We start from the raw sequence: 17,953 nt of genomic DNA on the forward strand, positions 1-17,953 counted from the left end.
CAATGGATGTTTTGTCACCTAAGGTAAAACGCCTGAAAAACACCTTAAGCTCACAGAAGAACATGAGCTGCTTTGGGGCAGATTATAGGCGTTTTTCTGCTTTTTAGATTGGTGACCTGAACAAAATTGCGGCAAAAACACAGTAAAAATCGCGCCTTTGAAACGCTCAGGTGTGAATGCAGCCTTAGTGCTTGTAGTTGTTCCTTGTAATTGAAGTCCTCCAGTCCCCTTATTAGTGTAGCACCCTCTAGGTAGGTAGGTAGGTGCTAGAGGTAGGACTTTTGTGGACAGGTAAATTTAGGCAGGCCTAGCTGGCAGTCAGGCCTGTTTGTTTTGTTTCATTCTGGGCTGGGAGTGGCTCAGGGGAGCAGCTGGTGACTCACAAGCAGCATCGCCAAGACCCTCTCTTCTTTCCAGAAGATCCCGGAAAAAGAGAGGAGGAGAGGGGAGGTGGAGCTCTCTGGGGTATTCTAAGGAGCCTTGACCAATCCCCAACTTGGATTGGCAGGGGTCAGCCCAGCTGTGGAGGAGTTGTTGGGTGAAAGACCTGGAGTGAGAGAGTGTGGAGGCTGTCGGGGCCTTTGAGGGAGCTCCCCAGTCTGGGGGGGGGGGTGACCTTGGGCCTGGGCTCAGGTGCAGTCAGGACCACCTTCAGGAATGCATGAAGAGGTCCTGGACCGGAGGCACAAGACAGAGCAAGGAGAGGACAGCGGGAGAGAGCACTACAGGGAGGACAATTGGTCGCAGCCAGGAGGGCTGGTGAGTGAGGCACAGTCGGGAGGCACGCCTGAGAGGACTAGGAGGATGCAGTCTCAGGTGGGTGCAGAACCAGAAGTGTGGACTGTGGTGAAAGGGGCAGTGGAGAGAAGCAGCTGCAGCCAGGTGGGGTGGCAGGGCCTGAAGATGGTTTACTGGGCTCAGTAGCCGTGTGTAGGACAGCTAGCACCAGAGACTTTCTATTTTGCTACACTATAGGGGCTCATGATCTCTGCCTGCAAAGGGCAATTGCTAAGGCCTGGCTGAGCCAGTGTCAGACCTAACCACATTGTGCTAGCTGTGCCTTAAGATTAGAGAGGAAGCGATGTGCTGGAGGAGAAATGGAGTGTAAATACTGAACTGTATATAGTTGTCCCAAGCAAGTGCTATCAGTTCTGGGCATCCCATATTTCCCATTTTCAAGTTCAATCCCCTCAATAAAACAAAAAAAAAGCATATGGACTGTTCTATGTCTCTGAGTGTCTGAGAGGTGAATGGTGGGCTGGGGAGGGTGACAGACAATCCAACATTTCAACAGCCCCTACGGGGAGGGGTGGGGGGTACCGCTACATTCATTTTGTTGCCCTTCTCTGGATTCTCTTCAGTTCCAGCACATACAGAATGCTCCAGATGTGTTTTTTTATAAAGTGGCCGGGATTTAGTTTTATCTCTGGAGTATATCCCCCTTTTTTGATGCATGCCAATATTCTGCTGGCTTTGCTTGCTGCAGCTTAACATTGCTGAGTCTGTCATCTACTAGGACCCCCAGACCCTTCTCCATCCTGGAATCCCCCGCAGAGGTTCTCCCCCCAGTGAGTAGTTTGCGTTTACATTCTTAGCCCCCCAAGTGCATTACTTTACATTTCTCAACATTAAACCTCATTTGCCATGTAGTTGCCCACCCCATTATTTTATTCTCTCAACCTCTATATTGTTTATGAATAAATTAAACAGAATTGGACCCAAGACAGAACCTTGGGGTACCCCACTTACCACCCCAGACCAGTCTGAGTGTGGCTCAGCCCCGCCCCCTGTTCCCTCCTCACTAGATTTGATTGACAGCAGCGGGAGCCAATGACTCTCACGCAGTCCAGTGAGGAGAGAGCGAGCGCTGCCATTCTTGTGCACAGTGCTGGACTGAGATCAGGCTCAGGTAAGTATTTAGGGGGTGCTGCACCTAAAAAAGTTTTTACCTTAATGCAGAGAATGCATTAAGGTAAAAAAAAAAAAAAAAAAACTTTTAGCTTTTAGAACCACTTTAAAATCTAGGGGTGCTCTGCTACAAAAAGAAACTTAATCGCTATGATTGTTGTGTACTCGATCCCTTCCTACTCTCCACAGCTCTCTATTGGACAACAGGAATACTGATCACATTCTGTATCCAATGGGGAATTAAGGAGGGCAGATGGAAGAGGCCACACAAGGACAAGATCCTTATTACGGCACCCTCAGATTTTAAGATTAGTGGGGAACTTTATAGGAAAGCATCTGCACAATAGTCAGCTTTTGTGGAAACTGATAAACTGTAAAACAAAGGCCTGCTGTATTTTGTGTTTTTAACCCTACAATTACAGCTGGTGACAGCTCTGGACATAAGGTGAGCACTGCAGCAAAAGTATTTTTAACCTCCTAATGGGCTATTTCTTTGTTGTGGATATATGATATATATGTCACACAGCACTTTTTTTTCTAATAAGCTCAAAAGGACGAGAGAGCTGGAGGAAGGTGATGGTATTGGGAAGGTGGGATCCCCATTTCAGCCTCTTCAGACAAAATTCTCACCTGCAAAGACTTTGCGCTCAAACTACCAAGTAAATCCGGGAGTCTCTTCTGTTGCACTTTGTTCCTTCGGATGGTGAAATGCAGGAAGGCGGCAGAGAGCCAGACGGTGTCAGTGAGGGGCGGAGCTGATCCCCGGGAGAGGAACCTGGGGACAATCAGAGGATTGAATGGAGGGATCGGGATCACAGGAAAGGTTCTGTATGTTACAGAAGAATAATAAAATGATGATAAGCCGGACTCTCTAACCTGTCCACAGTTGCTTGCATTTCCCTCAGTCTTTCAATCTCCTGGGGCAAATCAGCTTCATACAGGCAGTTCCACTGACACCCGATGGCTGCATCCAGCTGGGGCCACCACAACTTCACAATACAAGATACAAAGTGTTAGAATCTTCTCCACCACAACTTCACAATACAAGATACAAAGTGTAAGAATCTTCTCCACCACTTAACAATACAAAATACAAAGTGTAAGAATCTTCTCCACCACTTCACAATACAAAATACAAAGTGTTAGAATCTTCTCCACCACAATACAAAATACAAAGTGTTAGAATCTTCTCCACCACTTCACAATACAAAATACAAAGTGTTAGAATCTTCTCCACCACTTCACAATACAAAATACAAAGTGTTAGAATCTTCTCCACCACTTCACAATACAAAATACAAAGTGTTAGAATCTTCTCCACAACTTCACAATACAAGATACAAAGTGTTAGAATCTTCTCCACCACTTCACAATACAAAATACAAAGTGTTAGAATCTTCTCCACAACTTCACAATACAAGATACAAAGTGTTAGAATCTTCTCCACCACTTCACAATACAAAATACAAAGTGTTAGAATCTTCTCCACAACTTCACAATACAAGATACAAAGTGTTAGAATCTTCTCCACCACAATACAAGATACAAAGTGTTAGAATCTTCTCCACAACTTCACAATACAAAATACAAAGTGTAAGGCCCCTTTCACACGAGGCGGACTCCGTTTCTACGGAGCCCGCCTTGGTCCGCCGGCTCAGCGTGAGATCTGTCCATTGATCTCCGCTGAGCCGGCGGATGACAGGTCCCTCTCTGCTCACTGAGCGGGGGAGGGGCTTGTCAGGCGCCGCTGCCGCCTATGGAGGGATCGGATGAAAACGGACAGCATGTCTGTTTTCATCAGATCTCACCCGATCCGATAGCGACGGACCTGGACGTAGAGCCATCCGTCTGCTTTTAGCGGATCGGACCGGGTTGGATGTCAGCGGACATGTCTCCGCTAACATCCGTCGCTCCATAGGCTAACATGGAGCGCCCGTTCAGGTCCACCGTCAAAACTGACAGGCTGACCTGAACGGTCCGATTGTGTGAAAGGGGCCTTAGAATCTTCTCCTCCACAACTTCACAATACAAGATACAAAGTGTTAGAATCTTCTCCACCACTTCACAATACAAGATACAAAGTGTAAGAATCTTCTCCACCACAACTTCACAATACAAGATACAAAGTGTTAGAATCTTCTCCACCACTTCACAATACAAGATACAAAGTGTAAGAATCTTCTCCACCACAACTTCACAATACAAAATACAAAGTGTTAGAATCTTCTCACTCTCTAATAAATCACTGACTTCAAACAAGTATGTCAGGTAGGTTTGCCAAAACTTCACTGGCTACATACTTGTTCAGAGTCAGTGAAGCAGAAATCAATGCAGCAGCTCCCTTATTTCTGTCCTGACAGGTTCTCTTTTTCTGTGATTGACATGACAAGAATGGAAGTGACATACCGCAGCCGAGGTCATCACAATGGGGCATTGTGTATAAGCGGCAGTGAGAACCGAATTCACAGCTTCTTCAGGATCCTCACACCGAGCGCTGGAGCTCAACAACCCCTGCGGAAAATCAGAGAGAGGCCAACAAATCAGGAAATGTAAGAAGAGAGGCGGCCGCTACAGCAACATCTATATGAAGATAGAAGCCCCGGAAAGGCTGACCAGTATTTACACCATATCTGGCAAAATATGTGGATATATTGAAGGGTATGAATAATACTATAGAATATAAAGACACTTGTGTGTTACCTTGTGATAAAAGATTGATAAAGACCCTTTTCTGTTCCAGCCTGACTCCCCCCCCCCCCCCCCGGGTACAAAGCCAGCTCCATAAAGACATGACTGTGCCCCCCCCTGGGTACAAAGCCAGCTCCATAAAGACATGACTGTGCCCCCCCCCCCGGGTACAAAGCCAGCTCCATAAAGACATGACTGTGCCCCCCCCCCGGGTACAAAGCCAGCTCCATAAAGACATGACTGTGCCCCCCCCCCCGGGTACAAAGCCAGCTCCATAAAGACATGACTGTGCCCCCCCCCTGGGTACAAAGCCAGCTCCATAAAGACATGACTGTGCCCCCCCGGGTACAAAGCCAGCTCCATAAAGACATGACTGTGCCCCCCCCCCCTGGGTACAAAGCCAGCTCCATAAAGACATGACTGTGCCCCCCTATACAAAAAGCCAGCCCTTTAAAGACATGGTGTGACCAGTTTGGTGTGGAGGAACTCTAGTGTCCTGCACAGAGCCCTGATCTCATCCCTACTGATCACCTTTGGGATAGAACGCCAATTGTGAGCCCGGTCATCCAATATCAGTACCTGACCTCACAAATGGGCACAAATTCCCGCAGACACCCCCCAAAATCTTGTGGAAAGCCGTCCCAAAAGAGTGAAGAATGTCAAAGCTACAAAGGTTGGGGGGCAACTCCATCAAGTCATGGTTTGATGTTTGATGTGGAGGAACTCAAGTGTGTCCTCAACCCCACTGAACATCTTTGGGATGAATTGAATTGCCGATTGCAAACCAGTTCTTGATATTCAACATTGTGACCCCGATGACCTCAACTAGAACGCTCCTTTGGTGAATGTGCACAAGCTCTGACCTCAACCCCACTGAACTCCATTAGGATGAATTGGAACCCCCAATGGTGAGCCGGGTCTTCTCATCCAACATCAGTTCTTGACATCTCGAATGTTCCTTTTGCTAAATAGGCACAAATTCCCACCATCATATGCCTAAATCTTGTAAAAAGCCTTCTCAGAAGATTGGAGGATGTTATAGGGCACTCAGTATTAATACTCAAGGATATGACCACTAACACAGACCTTAAAAAAAAATATATATATTTAAAGTGGAACTATACTCACCTCAGCTCCAGAGATGCAGCGTCCCAGAGCTCCCCGCTCGGCTGGCTTGTGGGTCTTGATCGCTGGCCACTGCCATTGGCTGGGCAGGAGTGGCATGGGCAACACTAAATCTGCACCATGTGCTGCGCATGCACGGCTCACTGTACAAGGCCAGACAGGCCGGTAAGCAGCTTTAATGCGGAAGACACAAAGCATGTCTCTTCTACAATCCTGCCTGTCTGCCAATTTTAATTCCTTATCCTAAAGTTCCGCTTTAAAGTTATATGGTAACAAAAAAAAAAAGTTTTTACCCTGAAAAAGTGTGCAGTGAGGTCATACGGAAGAGCGTATCCTCGCTGACTGAGGTTTTTCTGCAAGACAAAAGAAAAGACAAGGCGTACTTCAATCCAAGGCTGACCCAGAGCCGACAATTCACCAAATGAAAAGATAATTAGAAGCTCACCAAATGTTTGCTGACAAATTGAAAGAAGTCATCAGATTTGAGGGTAGTGAAGCCTCCGTCGGTGAGCGGTCTGATGAGGAGGGAAGAGGGCAGTCCCAGGATGATCCTGTACAAAGTCACCAATGTCTGACAGTCTCATTTAAAGCAGTAGTAAAGTTGTGACAAAAAAAAACCTCTTCCTGCAAGATGTCATAATGTGGTAGTATGCATTGCATACTACCACATTATGAGAGATTTACCTTAAGACCCCTTTCACAAGGAGGCAGTTTGCATGCGTTTTAGTGCTAGAAATTTCGCATGTAAAGTGCCTGAAAACCGCCTCCCATACAGCCCCAGCGTGAGAGCCTGAGTGCTTTCTTTTTTCTTTTCAATCTTAGTTTATTTTCAAAAGTAAGAACAGAAAGAATATAACAGAAAAATACCGTTCTTTACAGTATAGCATCACATATAGTATACATAGATTAGTGAGGTGTACGTTACCCACGTATAAGAGCTTGAGTGCTTTCACACTCGGGCAGTGAACTTGCGGGATGTTAGAAAAAGTCCTACAAGCAGCATCTTTGGGGCGGTTTGGGAGCATTGTATTTAGCACTCCCAAAACGCACTGCTCATTGAAATGAATGGGCAGCGCCACAACACGGCGCTTCTTGTTTTTAGCGGCCGAAAAACCCTGCTAAAACGAGCGTCGCTTTAGCGCTAAAGCGGCCCCAGTGTGAAAGGGTTCTTCAACAAAGCCCTCTAGCGGTGCGGTATCACCGCTGACAGGGCTTCCATCTTCCCCCAGTCTTCCTTCCGAGTTCATAGGCTCCGGACATTTGAATGGCCAAGCTGTGGTGACGTCACTCCCGCCAATGCGCACGGGAGCCATGCCCGCGGAGCAACACTCTGAAGGGACAGCATCATTTTACCTTTACCAAAACGAAATGTGTGCAAACCCCTACAGTTTATTTTCCTTTAGAAAATACACACATCCTGATTAGAAAAGCCTGTCGCCTGGACCTGGGACAGGTTTGCGGCAGAGTGGGATCCTTGCTCTCTGACTCAGCAGGGAACCTCTGCTGTGAGGCCCCTGCTTTTACTCAGAGATGGAGCCCTCCAATCAGTGGGCAGTGTGATTGCCGATTGCAGAGCTCTAGCTCTGACTTAGCAGGGAGCATAGCGCATTCCTGAACCCTGCACTCTGTATGTAAGGCACTATTCAACCCTGTACTTTGTGCATAGCACATTCCTGAACCCTGCACTGTGTGCATAGCCCATTCCTGAACCCTGCACTCTGTGCATAGCCCATTCCTGAACCCTGCACTCTGTGCATAGCCCATTCCTGAACCCTGCACTCTGTGCATAGCCCATTCCTGAACCCTGCACTGTGTGCATATCCCATTCCTGAACCCTGCACTCTGTGCATAGCCCATTCCTGAACCCTGCACTCTGTATGTAGGGCACTCTTCAACCCTGCAGTCTGTGCATGGTGATTCCTGAACCCTGCACTTTGTACACAACAAACCCCTGAACTCCACACATAACGCACTTATTTATTGTTCTTTTAAGATCCTCCCACTGTGCAATTTTGCCACACCCATGGTTCGATGCGGTTCAGATGGAGGGGGGGGGGGGTTGGTGGGGTAACGTGGTTGGGTTCCTGCACCTATCCTCTGAGGAAAAAAGCCCTGGATAAATTTATATAATCTTACAGATACAACTGGCCCTTTGAAGGCAAGCATAATGCTGATGCGGCCCGCGATAAAATTGAGTATGACGCCCTTGGTATGTACTATGCTTGAATACGCAGAGCATATGAATATAATGAATATTATTGGCTCTGAATACTAGCCTAGCCAATAAACTGTATGTAAAGCGGAGTAACCTTTTAATTGGCAACTTTTCACATCTAACCAAAGTGAATTATAAAGGGAAATGAAGAAGCCATACCTGCAGCACATGGTGAGTTGGCATTGTCTTCGGAGTTGGGCCCCCGTCTCCACGCTGTCTGAGATCTTTGCTAACCTCCGATGGAACACGTCAAGGAGGAAATTAACTTGGATATTCTTGCCGGAGTGACTCAGTAACAAATCACACACCAACTCCTAGGCAAAAAACAGACGGGGTCTCCTATCAAAGCATCTGCAGGATCTATACAAAACAGCCAATCAACTTCTTCCTTTTATTTGTTACTGCACTTTACAGATTGGAGGCAGAGGGAGTCTCACTGAGAATTTATACAAAAGAATTATTGTAGTTTAGCTGCAGGCAAAACGGGACATACAACTCTGTCCCAGAGTTCCGAGCAATTACCAATAAGAAGTTCTGGCCGGTTTGCACACTTACCTGTAAGCGACTGAGGATGTCACTGAGACCCGTGCGGCCATCAGAAGGAGGACTTCCAGGGACAAGCTCAGACCTGCAAAAAAAAGTCAAATATTGAATTGGTCAAATGAGTACATAATTTGTACAGACAACTTAATCCAGATCCAAACGGCTCAAACAAATTAGTTATAGTAGAATCCCAGCCTTTTTTTTTCCCCATTGATCACCCGCCCCCCCCCACCCCAAAAAAATAAACTTGTACTTACCCCCCTCTCCACAATTCAGCACTGTTCCCCACTTCTTCCTTCCTTACAGTACAAGTGGTCCAATTTACAGCAGAATATGAAGCAATCACATTTATCTCATTTCAGGTGAGCCCCGCCTATCATTTAGATGACCCGCCCCCTAGGGGCAAAACATCCTGCAGACTGAGCTCACAGTACCCCAGGACTGTGGTGCTTACCTGTCACTAAAATGCGGGAGTTCTGCTTTAACATCCATGCCCTTAAAACGGTTCTCCAGACACCCCCCCCCCCTTCCATTTTTTTTTTAAAGCCCTGAATACTTTTTGGTGGGTTCTAAATGTTTCAAATAATAACCCGCCCAGCAACCCAGCGGCATCTTGCAGCATCCTGTGTAAATTCTGCCCCTGCTTGGCCCCACACCGCCATCTTTTGTGTGATGTCATCCCAAAGCCCATCAGCTCTTCTAGATTTAGCCGACAGGCCTTTGGATGATGTGCTGCTAAGCTTGCCCCCCTTCTCCTTTCTCTATGAAGATCTATGCATCCTGGGCAATGTGGCATGCATATCCCAGGAGCCATAGCAGGCATAATGACCATCAGTCGCCTAGGCGAATGATAGGCATTAGGGGGCGGGACAGAACTCTTTTAAGAAAAAATAAAAGTAAACAAACCAAAAAAGTAAAAAAAAAAGAAGTCCTTTACGTGGCTTTAAGGGTAATGAAATGATTTATCAGTGTAATGGATAGGAGGAGGAGAAAAAGGAGGAAAGGGCAGGCGGGACTTTTAAGGTATCAAGGAGTAGACTAATCAATCGATTTAGAAAAATATAAATTTTATTTAAACAATTCCTTAAAATAGCAATGAACATTTACAAGAATCACGTATTATTTCTTTTGACATGTAAAACCATTTCTTACTCTACAGAAGAGCCTTTTCAGGAGTTTTTTTGGAAGTGTCGCATGAAGTAATATATACTTAAAAATTGCCATAAATAAAATGGCATGGCATGGCATGGCAATAAGAAAAACCTGTATATGTTTGTAGAGGTATACAGGTATGTCTTATATGTTTGTAGAGGTATACAGGTATGTCTTATTGACATGCCATGCGATTTTATTTTATTACTTCATGTGACACTTCCAAAAAACTCCTGAAGAAACTGAGCGAAACATTAATGCCCCGTACACACGGTCGGACTTTGTTCGGACATTCCGACAACAAAATCCTAGGATTTTTTCCGACGGATGTTGGCTCAAACTTGTCTTGCATACACACGGTCACACAAAGTTGTCAGAAAATCCGATCGTTCTAAACGCGGTGACGTAAAACACGTACGTCGGGACTATAAACGGGGCAGTGGCCAATAGCTTTCATCTCTTTATTTATTCTGAGCATGTACACACGATCGGAATTTCCGACAACGGATTTTGTTGTCGGAAAATTTTATCTCCTGCTCTCCAACTTTGTGTGTCGGAAAATCCGATGGAAAATGTCCGATGGAGCCCACACACGGTCGGAATTTCCGACAACACGCTCCGATCGGACATTTTCCATCGGAAAATCTGACCGTGTGTACGGGGCAGTAGAATAAGAAGTGGTTTTACATGTCAAAGAAATAATACGTGATTCTTGTAAATGTTCATTGTGATTTTAAAAAATTGTTTAAATAAAATTTATATTTATCTAAATCGATTGATTATTCTACTCCTTGGTACCTTAAAAGTCCCGCCTGCCCTTTCCTCCTTTTCCTCCTCCTCCTATCCATTACACTGATAAATCATTTCATTACCCTTAAAGCCACGTAAAGGACTTCTTTTTTTGTTTGTTTACTTTTTTTTTTCTTAAAAGAGTTCTGTGCCGCCCCCTTTTTCTCTGTTGAAATGGAATGCGGTACTGATTTTTGATCTCTTATCACCCAGCTCTCAAATATAGACAGGAGGGGGAGGTGCTTAGGTGGGCATCACCAATGTGGTAAAGTTCATTATGAGTTCACCAAATAGGCAGAAGGTGGCAAAAAGTCTGCAGAAATAAAAAGTCTGAATAAATGTTTAAAAGGTTGTCACCCTCCTTATAAGTTGCAGTGGAAAATGCTGCTGGTTCGGACGGTTCCTGAGAATAGAAGAATGAATCCTGTATAATCATGTAACCATGCTGTGTATGATTAGATGGGCATTTATCTATATGACAGGTGCCGACTATTACAGCGAACTTGAGCTTTGGCCAAAGCAACAGCTTCACCTAAACGTTGTCCTCTGCTTGACATTATCCTCGGTGCTGGACAATTGGCTACTCGGGGTACCAGAGAGTCATGACAGGGAGGGGGGACGGAGTCTTCAGCCATGACTAGCATTTAAAGCTACACAGGTTTCCCATTCCTTGCTCCCACAGGTGAATGCAGCAGCCGGGGTGCAAAGGGAAGAGAAGTAGCAGCTCCTGCGGCAGCGCCCTGTAAAGTGAAGCTGTTGCCTTGACCTGTATAGGCCCAGGTTTTCTTTAGGTATCTGACGAATGAACTCACCCAGTACTAAAATCTAAGACGGCATCAACTATTGCTGAACAGGCCTTTTCCAAATGGTTTCCACATCCATCAATAGCAGAGGATTCTGGGAGAAAACATTGGTTCACCGCCCATCGCTGGTAGTCCTGTCTGTAGAGAGAATTCACATTCTTAGTGTAATGAAGGACTTTCCAATCATTTGTATTCATGTAGACAGGTTTACCTCTCCAGGTCAGATAGAGGATCTACATCCGGATTCATAGACATCTCCCACAGCAGCCAATCCCTGAATGAAAGCTAAAACAGCAACATTATTACAGAATGAACATACCGGTGCACCAAAAAGTGTATTACAACAATGGACAAGGCGGAAACAAGGAAGGAAAAGGACCCGGAGGTCCTAGATGATAACAGACGGAGCGATAGATTGCAAGGCCAGCAGACACTCAGCATGCATTAAAAAAGGATCTACTCCAGAGATACAACTATCATTCTATGTACACGACTCTGGTCCGGCTGCATTGAGTATTCCGTCCAGTTCTTGTCATCAGTTCTCAGGAAGCCAGTGCTAAGCTTGGAACGCATCCAGGCGGAGCTTAGGGCATGACCGCAACATACAGAGATATATAATGTAATACTGACATATAATCACACATAGGTTGGACTTGATGGACTTGTGTCTTTTTTTCAACCTCACCTACTATGTAACTATGTAACGTCATCCCGCGGCCATCTTGGATTTCAGATGAATGCCGGCTCTGTATCTCATGCATTTCAAGCCAACACTGGCTATTGTGCTTTATTTTGTAAGTGCAATTCCACTTTTTAATGAAATTAAATGATATGTTTAAACAGAGAACACCGGGTTTTGTGTTTTCCTCTGTTCCTACATGCACACTTCTTGTACCCGATGATGGAATGTGCCGGTGTGTGGTGACATTGAGGATAAAGCACGATACCAGGAATCGCATTCCCCGAGGGGAACAAAGTGTTGTATGACCTTACTGGTAATGCAGGGGTCATATCTGAGGTGAGCGGCCATTGTTCACTGGTGGTGGAGGCACAAGACACCTTTCATTTAAGAAGCTGGCACTGTAGATTTTGATTACAGTGGTGATTAATTATACATTGTGGACTTGTATTTATATATTCACAAGACAAGTGGTTACATTATTCACTAAAGTATACAGTAAAACCTTGGTTTGAGAGCGTCTAGCAAAACCAGCAACATTTTTTAATAAATGTTGACCTGATATACAAGAGATGTCTTGATATACAAGTAGCGTTATGTCACAACTGAGTATAAAAGAGAAGAGAGGCACCTCTAAGTGTAGCAATATGGTTACATTTAATGAAGGTACAACATGTAGCAAAATATTGCTACACTTAGAGGCTCCTCTCTTCTCTTTTATACTCTGGAGCTCCTGCTGGATTTTGCTTCTAATCCCCTTGTGGAGGATTCCATTTGTAGACGGACATTTTATGATCACATTGCTATAATCTTTTTATATGGACTATAAACTGAAGGATTTATGAATAAATGGTTGTGGAACGAATCATCTGAGTTTCCATTATTTCTTATGGGGAAATTCGCTTTGATATACAAGTGTTTCCGGAACGAATTCTACTCGCAATCCAAGGCTTTACTGTATTATTAATTTTGGCTTGCACTGCACTAATTTTGGCATTCTGAAGGATGTGAAAGTCCCTTTTACAATCGGTGGTGTCAGCAGGAAGTGTCAACAATTAAAAATCAAACGTTTAGATGCCTACAGTCAAGCATGGTGGTGCGAGTGTCATGGTCTGGGGCTGAGTGCTGCCGGCACTGGGGGGCTACAGATCATTGAGGGAACCATGAATGCCAACATGTACTGTGATATACTGAAGCAGAGCATGATCCCCTCCCTTGGGAGACTGGGCCGTGGGGCAGTATTCCAACATGATAACCACCCCAAACACACCTCCAAGACCACCACTGCCTTGCTAAAGAAGCTGAGGGTAAAGGTGATGGACTGGCCAAGCATGTCTCCAGACCTAAACCCTATTGATCATCTGTGGGACATCCTCAAACGGAAGGTGGAGGAGCGCAAGGTCTCTAACATCCACCAGCTCTGTGATGTCATCATGGAGGAGGGGAAGAGGACTCCAGTGACAACCTGTGAAGCTCTGGTGACCTCCATGTCCAAGAGGGTTAAGGCAGTGCTGGAAAATAATGGTGGCCACACAAAATATTGACACTTTGGGCCCAATTTGGAGATTTTCACTTAGGGGTGTACTGACTTTTGTTGCCAGCGGTTTAGACATTAATGGCTGTGTGTTGAGTTATTTTGAGCGGACAGCAAATTTACACTGTTATACAAGCTGTACACTCACTACTTTACATTGTAGCAAAGTGTCATTTCTTCAGTGTTTAAAAAAAAAAAATTGTGACAGTGAGTGCAAGGTGAAGATCCCCCACTTGCTGTCACTAGCGGAGGCGGGTCAGAGAACGGCTGCAGCAGTGGGAACATGTTACAGGTTCCACCCTAAAAATGAGTGTAACATGTAACACTTACCCAAAGGTGAATTTATCCTTTAAGCTGGGCGCGTTCAACAGCTCATGTTTGTGCAATCTGTAATAAGGTGAAAACCCCACACAGTGCTACTGAAAGCCGGGATCATGTGATGTGGGTTGTTTTAGGTCACATGAGGAAAACTGTTTCTATTCATGGCAGAAATTATTTTAAATGAAACATGTGATTTGGTAACAAGGACACGCCCCCTATACACTCAAATGTACATTTTTAATGGTAGATTTTTTTTTAACTATGACTGAGGCCTTATAGGCTGAAACGCGTCAACTGACTTCATCTGCGTTTGTTCACTGTGGCTATTCAATAAAATGAAGAAATTTTAAGAGCAACAACCGGAGTGCGGATCGTTTTTTTTCTACATTACTCAGGCTGGGACTGTGGATCGATCACCTGGGAGCTCTGCTATCTATGTGCTGTATGGGGAGCCGCACTGAACTTTCTGTTTATAGATTTGCTTTTAAAGCTGAACCGCAAACAGCTAAATATAGAGCTGAAATACATATAAGGCAGCAGTTTTACCTGCCAAAGGATCTCCATTTCTTTCCATCCAGTTCAGAGATTTACACAGCTCCGCCACAAAGGCAGGAGAAGTGATTTTACTTTACTTGTCCCTCTCCGTGTCTGGACAGTTCACACCAATGGAGCTTTGAAATTTCAAAGCCGCAGATCAGTGCGATTTGGCCCTCCAATTTCATTGCGGCTTGCAACTTCATTTAACAGAAGTCTATGCAAGTTACAATAAAATCGCAAAAAAGTAGTGCAGGAACCTTTTTCAAAGTCACTGCGACTTGAGTTGCAACTATTTGAATGGTTCTATTGCTGGCAATGGGATGCGACTTGTGGTTTTGAACTGTCAAATCGCATGACAAATCGCACTGGTGTGAACCACAGCTAACCTAAACGAGCTCATGTCTGCTCTTACCTACTCTGAGCAGGATTACTGCACTGCAGCACAATGGACTGTCCCCCCCTTGTACTGCTTTCCCTCTCCCAGGCACTGCAAGAGGCTGATTTCAGATTCATGTACTTACACTGCTTGCAAGAAATACATTTAAGGTTCTATTCCTGCAAACGGAGCTGCATTAAATTTGTCTTTTATACCTGCCTGATATTCAGCTTAGACATGCAGAGAACAATGATGAGCCAATCCAGGACAACAAACCCAGATCATCTATTTTTATTTCTAATTTTGGTCTGACATGGTAAAAGTTGACCTCTTTTGCATGTGTATCAAGATGCTGGCATTAGATAAATTCTGTCCCTGAAAACACAGAGCCGTACCTGGAATAAATCCTTTCTAAAAAGTTCCTGGACACGTGCCTGGCGCCATAGAGAACGCGCTACTTCTTTCCACTCTGCAGAAAGAAGGGAGAGGGCGCTGAACACAATCGGGGTGTCCATTTCTTCCTCCATTATGCCTTCCCTTCTTGTTTCCAGGACCAGTCTGGGTAAGAGGTGCTGTATCTGTGAACCAAGAAATATTTAATAGACACCCATCCCCACCATGGACATCTCCACCATGGACATCCCCACCATGGAAATCCCCACCATGGACATCCCCACCAAGGACATTCCCACCATGGTGGACATTCCCACCATGGACATCCCAACCATGGTGGGCCATTGACATCTCCACCATGGACATCCCCACCATGGACATCCCCACCATGGACATCCCCACCCCACCATGGACATCTCCACCATAGACATCTCCACCATGGACATCTCCACCACGGACATCCCCACCATGGACATCTCAACCATGGACATCTCAACCATGGACATCTCCATCACCATGGACATCTCCACCATGAACATCTCCACCATGGACATCTCCACCATGGACATCTCCACCATGGACATCTCCACCATGGACATCCCCACCATGGACATCCCCAGCATGGACAACCCCACCATGGACAGCAGACATTGCTTTCTGATGAAAATGTTCTTATTAAACTGCTTTCATGGTGGATAATTGTATGCAGAATCAGTAGTGTTGCTCTGTTCTACTGCTACATTAATTACCAAGCCCAATGATGGTTTCCTGCTCCCTGTATGGATTCAGTAATGGAGAATGAACAATTAGGGTTTGGTCACACCAGGCATGTTGCTGATCAATGCAGGCTCAATGCTAGGATGCAGAGAAAACAAATTGGTAGAAAGAGTCAGCGCAAAAAGGGCCCTTAGGTAATTAGATTGGCAGAGGCGCCCAATTTGGTTGTTCAAAAAGATAGGCACGAGTCGTCTGCCTAAAGCGGAGTTCCACCCACTTTTATATCTCCACATCATCTGCTTCAGAACTGACCATACTGACTGCAATGGGCAAATTATTATTATCTTTTTTGCTTACCTTGTTTCCAAGGCATTTCTATATATCTTCCTGTCTCTTCCCTCCGTGGTGATGTACACAATTTCCTGTTGCGCACTTGGCTCCTGGGAAAGGTGTGTCTTAATTTTCAGGAGTCAGCGGGCAACCAGACACACTGTCTGCGCTACGCTCTGCGCACAATGCACATGCGCGAGATTGGGAGGTGCATGCTGGGTAGCCAGCAGCACCATATCCTGAAAGAGAGTCCTAGTGAGCTTCACATGCCCACAATGAAGATGGAAGCGCTCTGGACAAAATCTAAGGTAAGTAAAATCTAAAAAACATACACGAAAGGGGATTGAATTGGAGACATGATTTCATGTATATTATCCCCTTCCCACCGACCGTACGCAGATATGCGTACTCGGGTTTCCGGGGTTATACCGGGATGATGCCCGCAGCTGCAGGCATCATCCCGGTACCGTTGTTTTGAGCCGGCGATCGCCTACCCGTATATAACAACCGATGCGGCTAAAAGCCGCTCGGCTGTTATACCGGAGGAGCGGGAGGCCCGGTGTCCAATCGGCTGCCTCTGGCGGCTGGGGGCGGGCTGGAACGAAGCCATGAATGGCTTCGTTCCAGCCTTCTAATTGTAAACGCGGAAGCGACAATATGACGTCACTTCCCGTTTACTTGGCTGCCAATGGCGCCGAATTAAAAAAAATACACAGAATTCGGAATCGCCGTTTTCGGCGATCTGAATACTTCGAAGTGCAGAGGAGGGATCGGGGATCTTTTAGACCCCAGATCTCTCCATAAAGAGTACCTGTCACCACCTATTACTGTCACATAGGATGTTTACATTCCTTGTGACAGCAATAAAAGTAAAAAAAAAAACATTTTTTTTTTTTAAAACACAATTTATAAGTATAGAAATAAATAAAATAAATTAAAAAAAAGCGCCCCGGTCCCCGCGAGCTTGTGCAGCGAAGAAAACGCATACGTAAGTCGCGCCCGCATATGTAAACGGTGTTCAAATCACACATGTGAGGTATCGCCGCGATCATTAGAGCGAGAGCAATAATTCTAGCCCTAGACCTCCTCTGTAACTCAAAACTGGTAACCGTAAAAAAAATTTAAAGCGTCGCCTATGGAAATTCATAGCTACCATAGTTTGTCGACATTCCACGAGTGCGTGCAATTATAAAGCGTGACATGTTTGGTATCTATTTACTCAGCGTAACATCATCTTTCACATTATACAAAAAAATTGGGCTAACTTTATTGTTTGGATTTTTTAAAATTCATGAAAGTGTCCCTTTTCCAAAAATTTGCGTTTAAAACACCGCTGCACAAATACCGTGTGATATAAAATATTGCAACAATCACCATTTTATTCTCTAGCTTCTCTATATATATATATATATCTATATATATATATCTATATATAGATATATATATCTATATATAGATATATATATCTATATATAGATCTATATATATAGTTATAGATATATATAGATCTATATATAGATATATAATGTTTGGGGGTTCTAAGTAATTTTCTAGCAAAAAATATGGATTTTAACTTGTAAACACCAAATTTCAAAAATAGGCATGAAAGGGTTATGTAGACAACCAGAGGGGATGCTGGAAAAAATATGTGGTCGGAACTCCGCTTTAAGTTAAATGCCCAATTACTTTTACTTCTTTGACATTTCCCAATACTTAACTATTCTTTACAGACATTCCACCAAGTGGCCAATAAAGAATATTTCCCAAGTGGATCTCACTGCCAGCTGATACGAGACACCAATTTTATCACCTTGAACTGAGGAAGTGGAAATTTAAAACCACA

At 44.7% G+C, this 17,953-nt stretch overlaps 1 protein-coding gene across 2 annotated transcripts in view; it reads right to left on the reverse strand.

The window, feature by feature from the left end:
• Positions 1–17,953, reverse strand: part of FANCA (FA complementation group A) — an 84,444-nt gene that overhangs the window by 8,690 nt on the left and 57,801 nt on the right. For both annotated transcript variants that reach the window (XM_073605962.1, XM_073605961.1), the window contains exons 28-37: positions 15,066–15,248; positions 11,435–11,508; positions 11,233–11,361; positions 8,492–8,564; positions 8,096–8,250; positions 6,167–6,272; positions 6,015–6,074; positions 4,315–4,419; positions 2,785–2,897; positions 2,539–2,683 (exon numbers count right to left, since the gene is read on the reverse strand). In XM_073605962.1, the coding sequence (XP_073462063.1) occupies positions 2,539–2,683; positions 2,785–2,897; positions 4,315–4,419; positions 6,015–6,074; positions 6,167–6,272; positions 8,096–8,250; positions 8,492–8,564; positions 11,233–11,361; positions 11,435–11,508; positions 15,066–15,248 (1,143 nt within the window). The remainder of the gene's footprint in view (positions 1–2,538; positions 2,684–2,784; positions 2,898–4,314; positions 4,420–6,014; positions 6,075–6,166; positions 6,273–8,095; positions 8,251–8,491; positions 8,565–11,232; positions 11,362–11,434; positions 11,509–15,065; positions 15,249–17,953) is intronic.

Source organism: Aquarana catesbeiana, linkage group LG11, assembly GCF_042186555.1.
Source record: "Aquarana catesbeiana isolate 2022-GZ linkage group LG11, ASM4218655v1, whole genome shotgun sequence".
Classification (NCBI taxonomy): domain Eukaryota; kingdom Metazoa; phylum Chordata; class Amphibia; order Anura; family Ranidae; genus Aquarana; species Aquarana catesbeiana.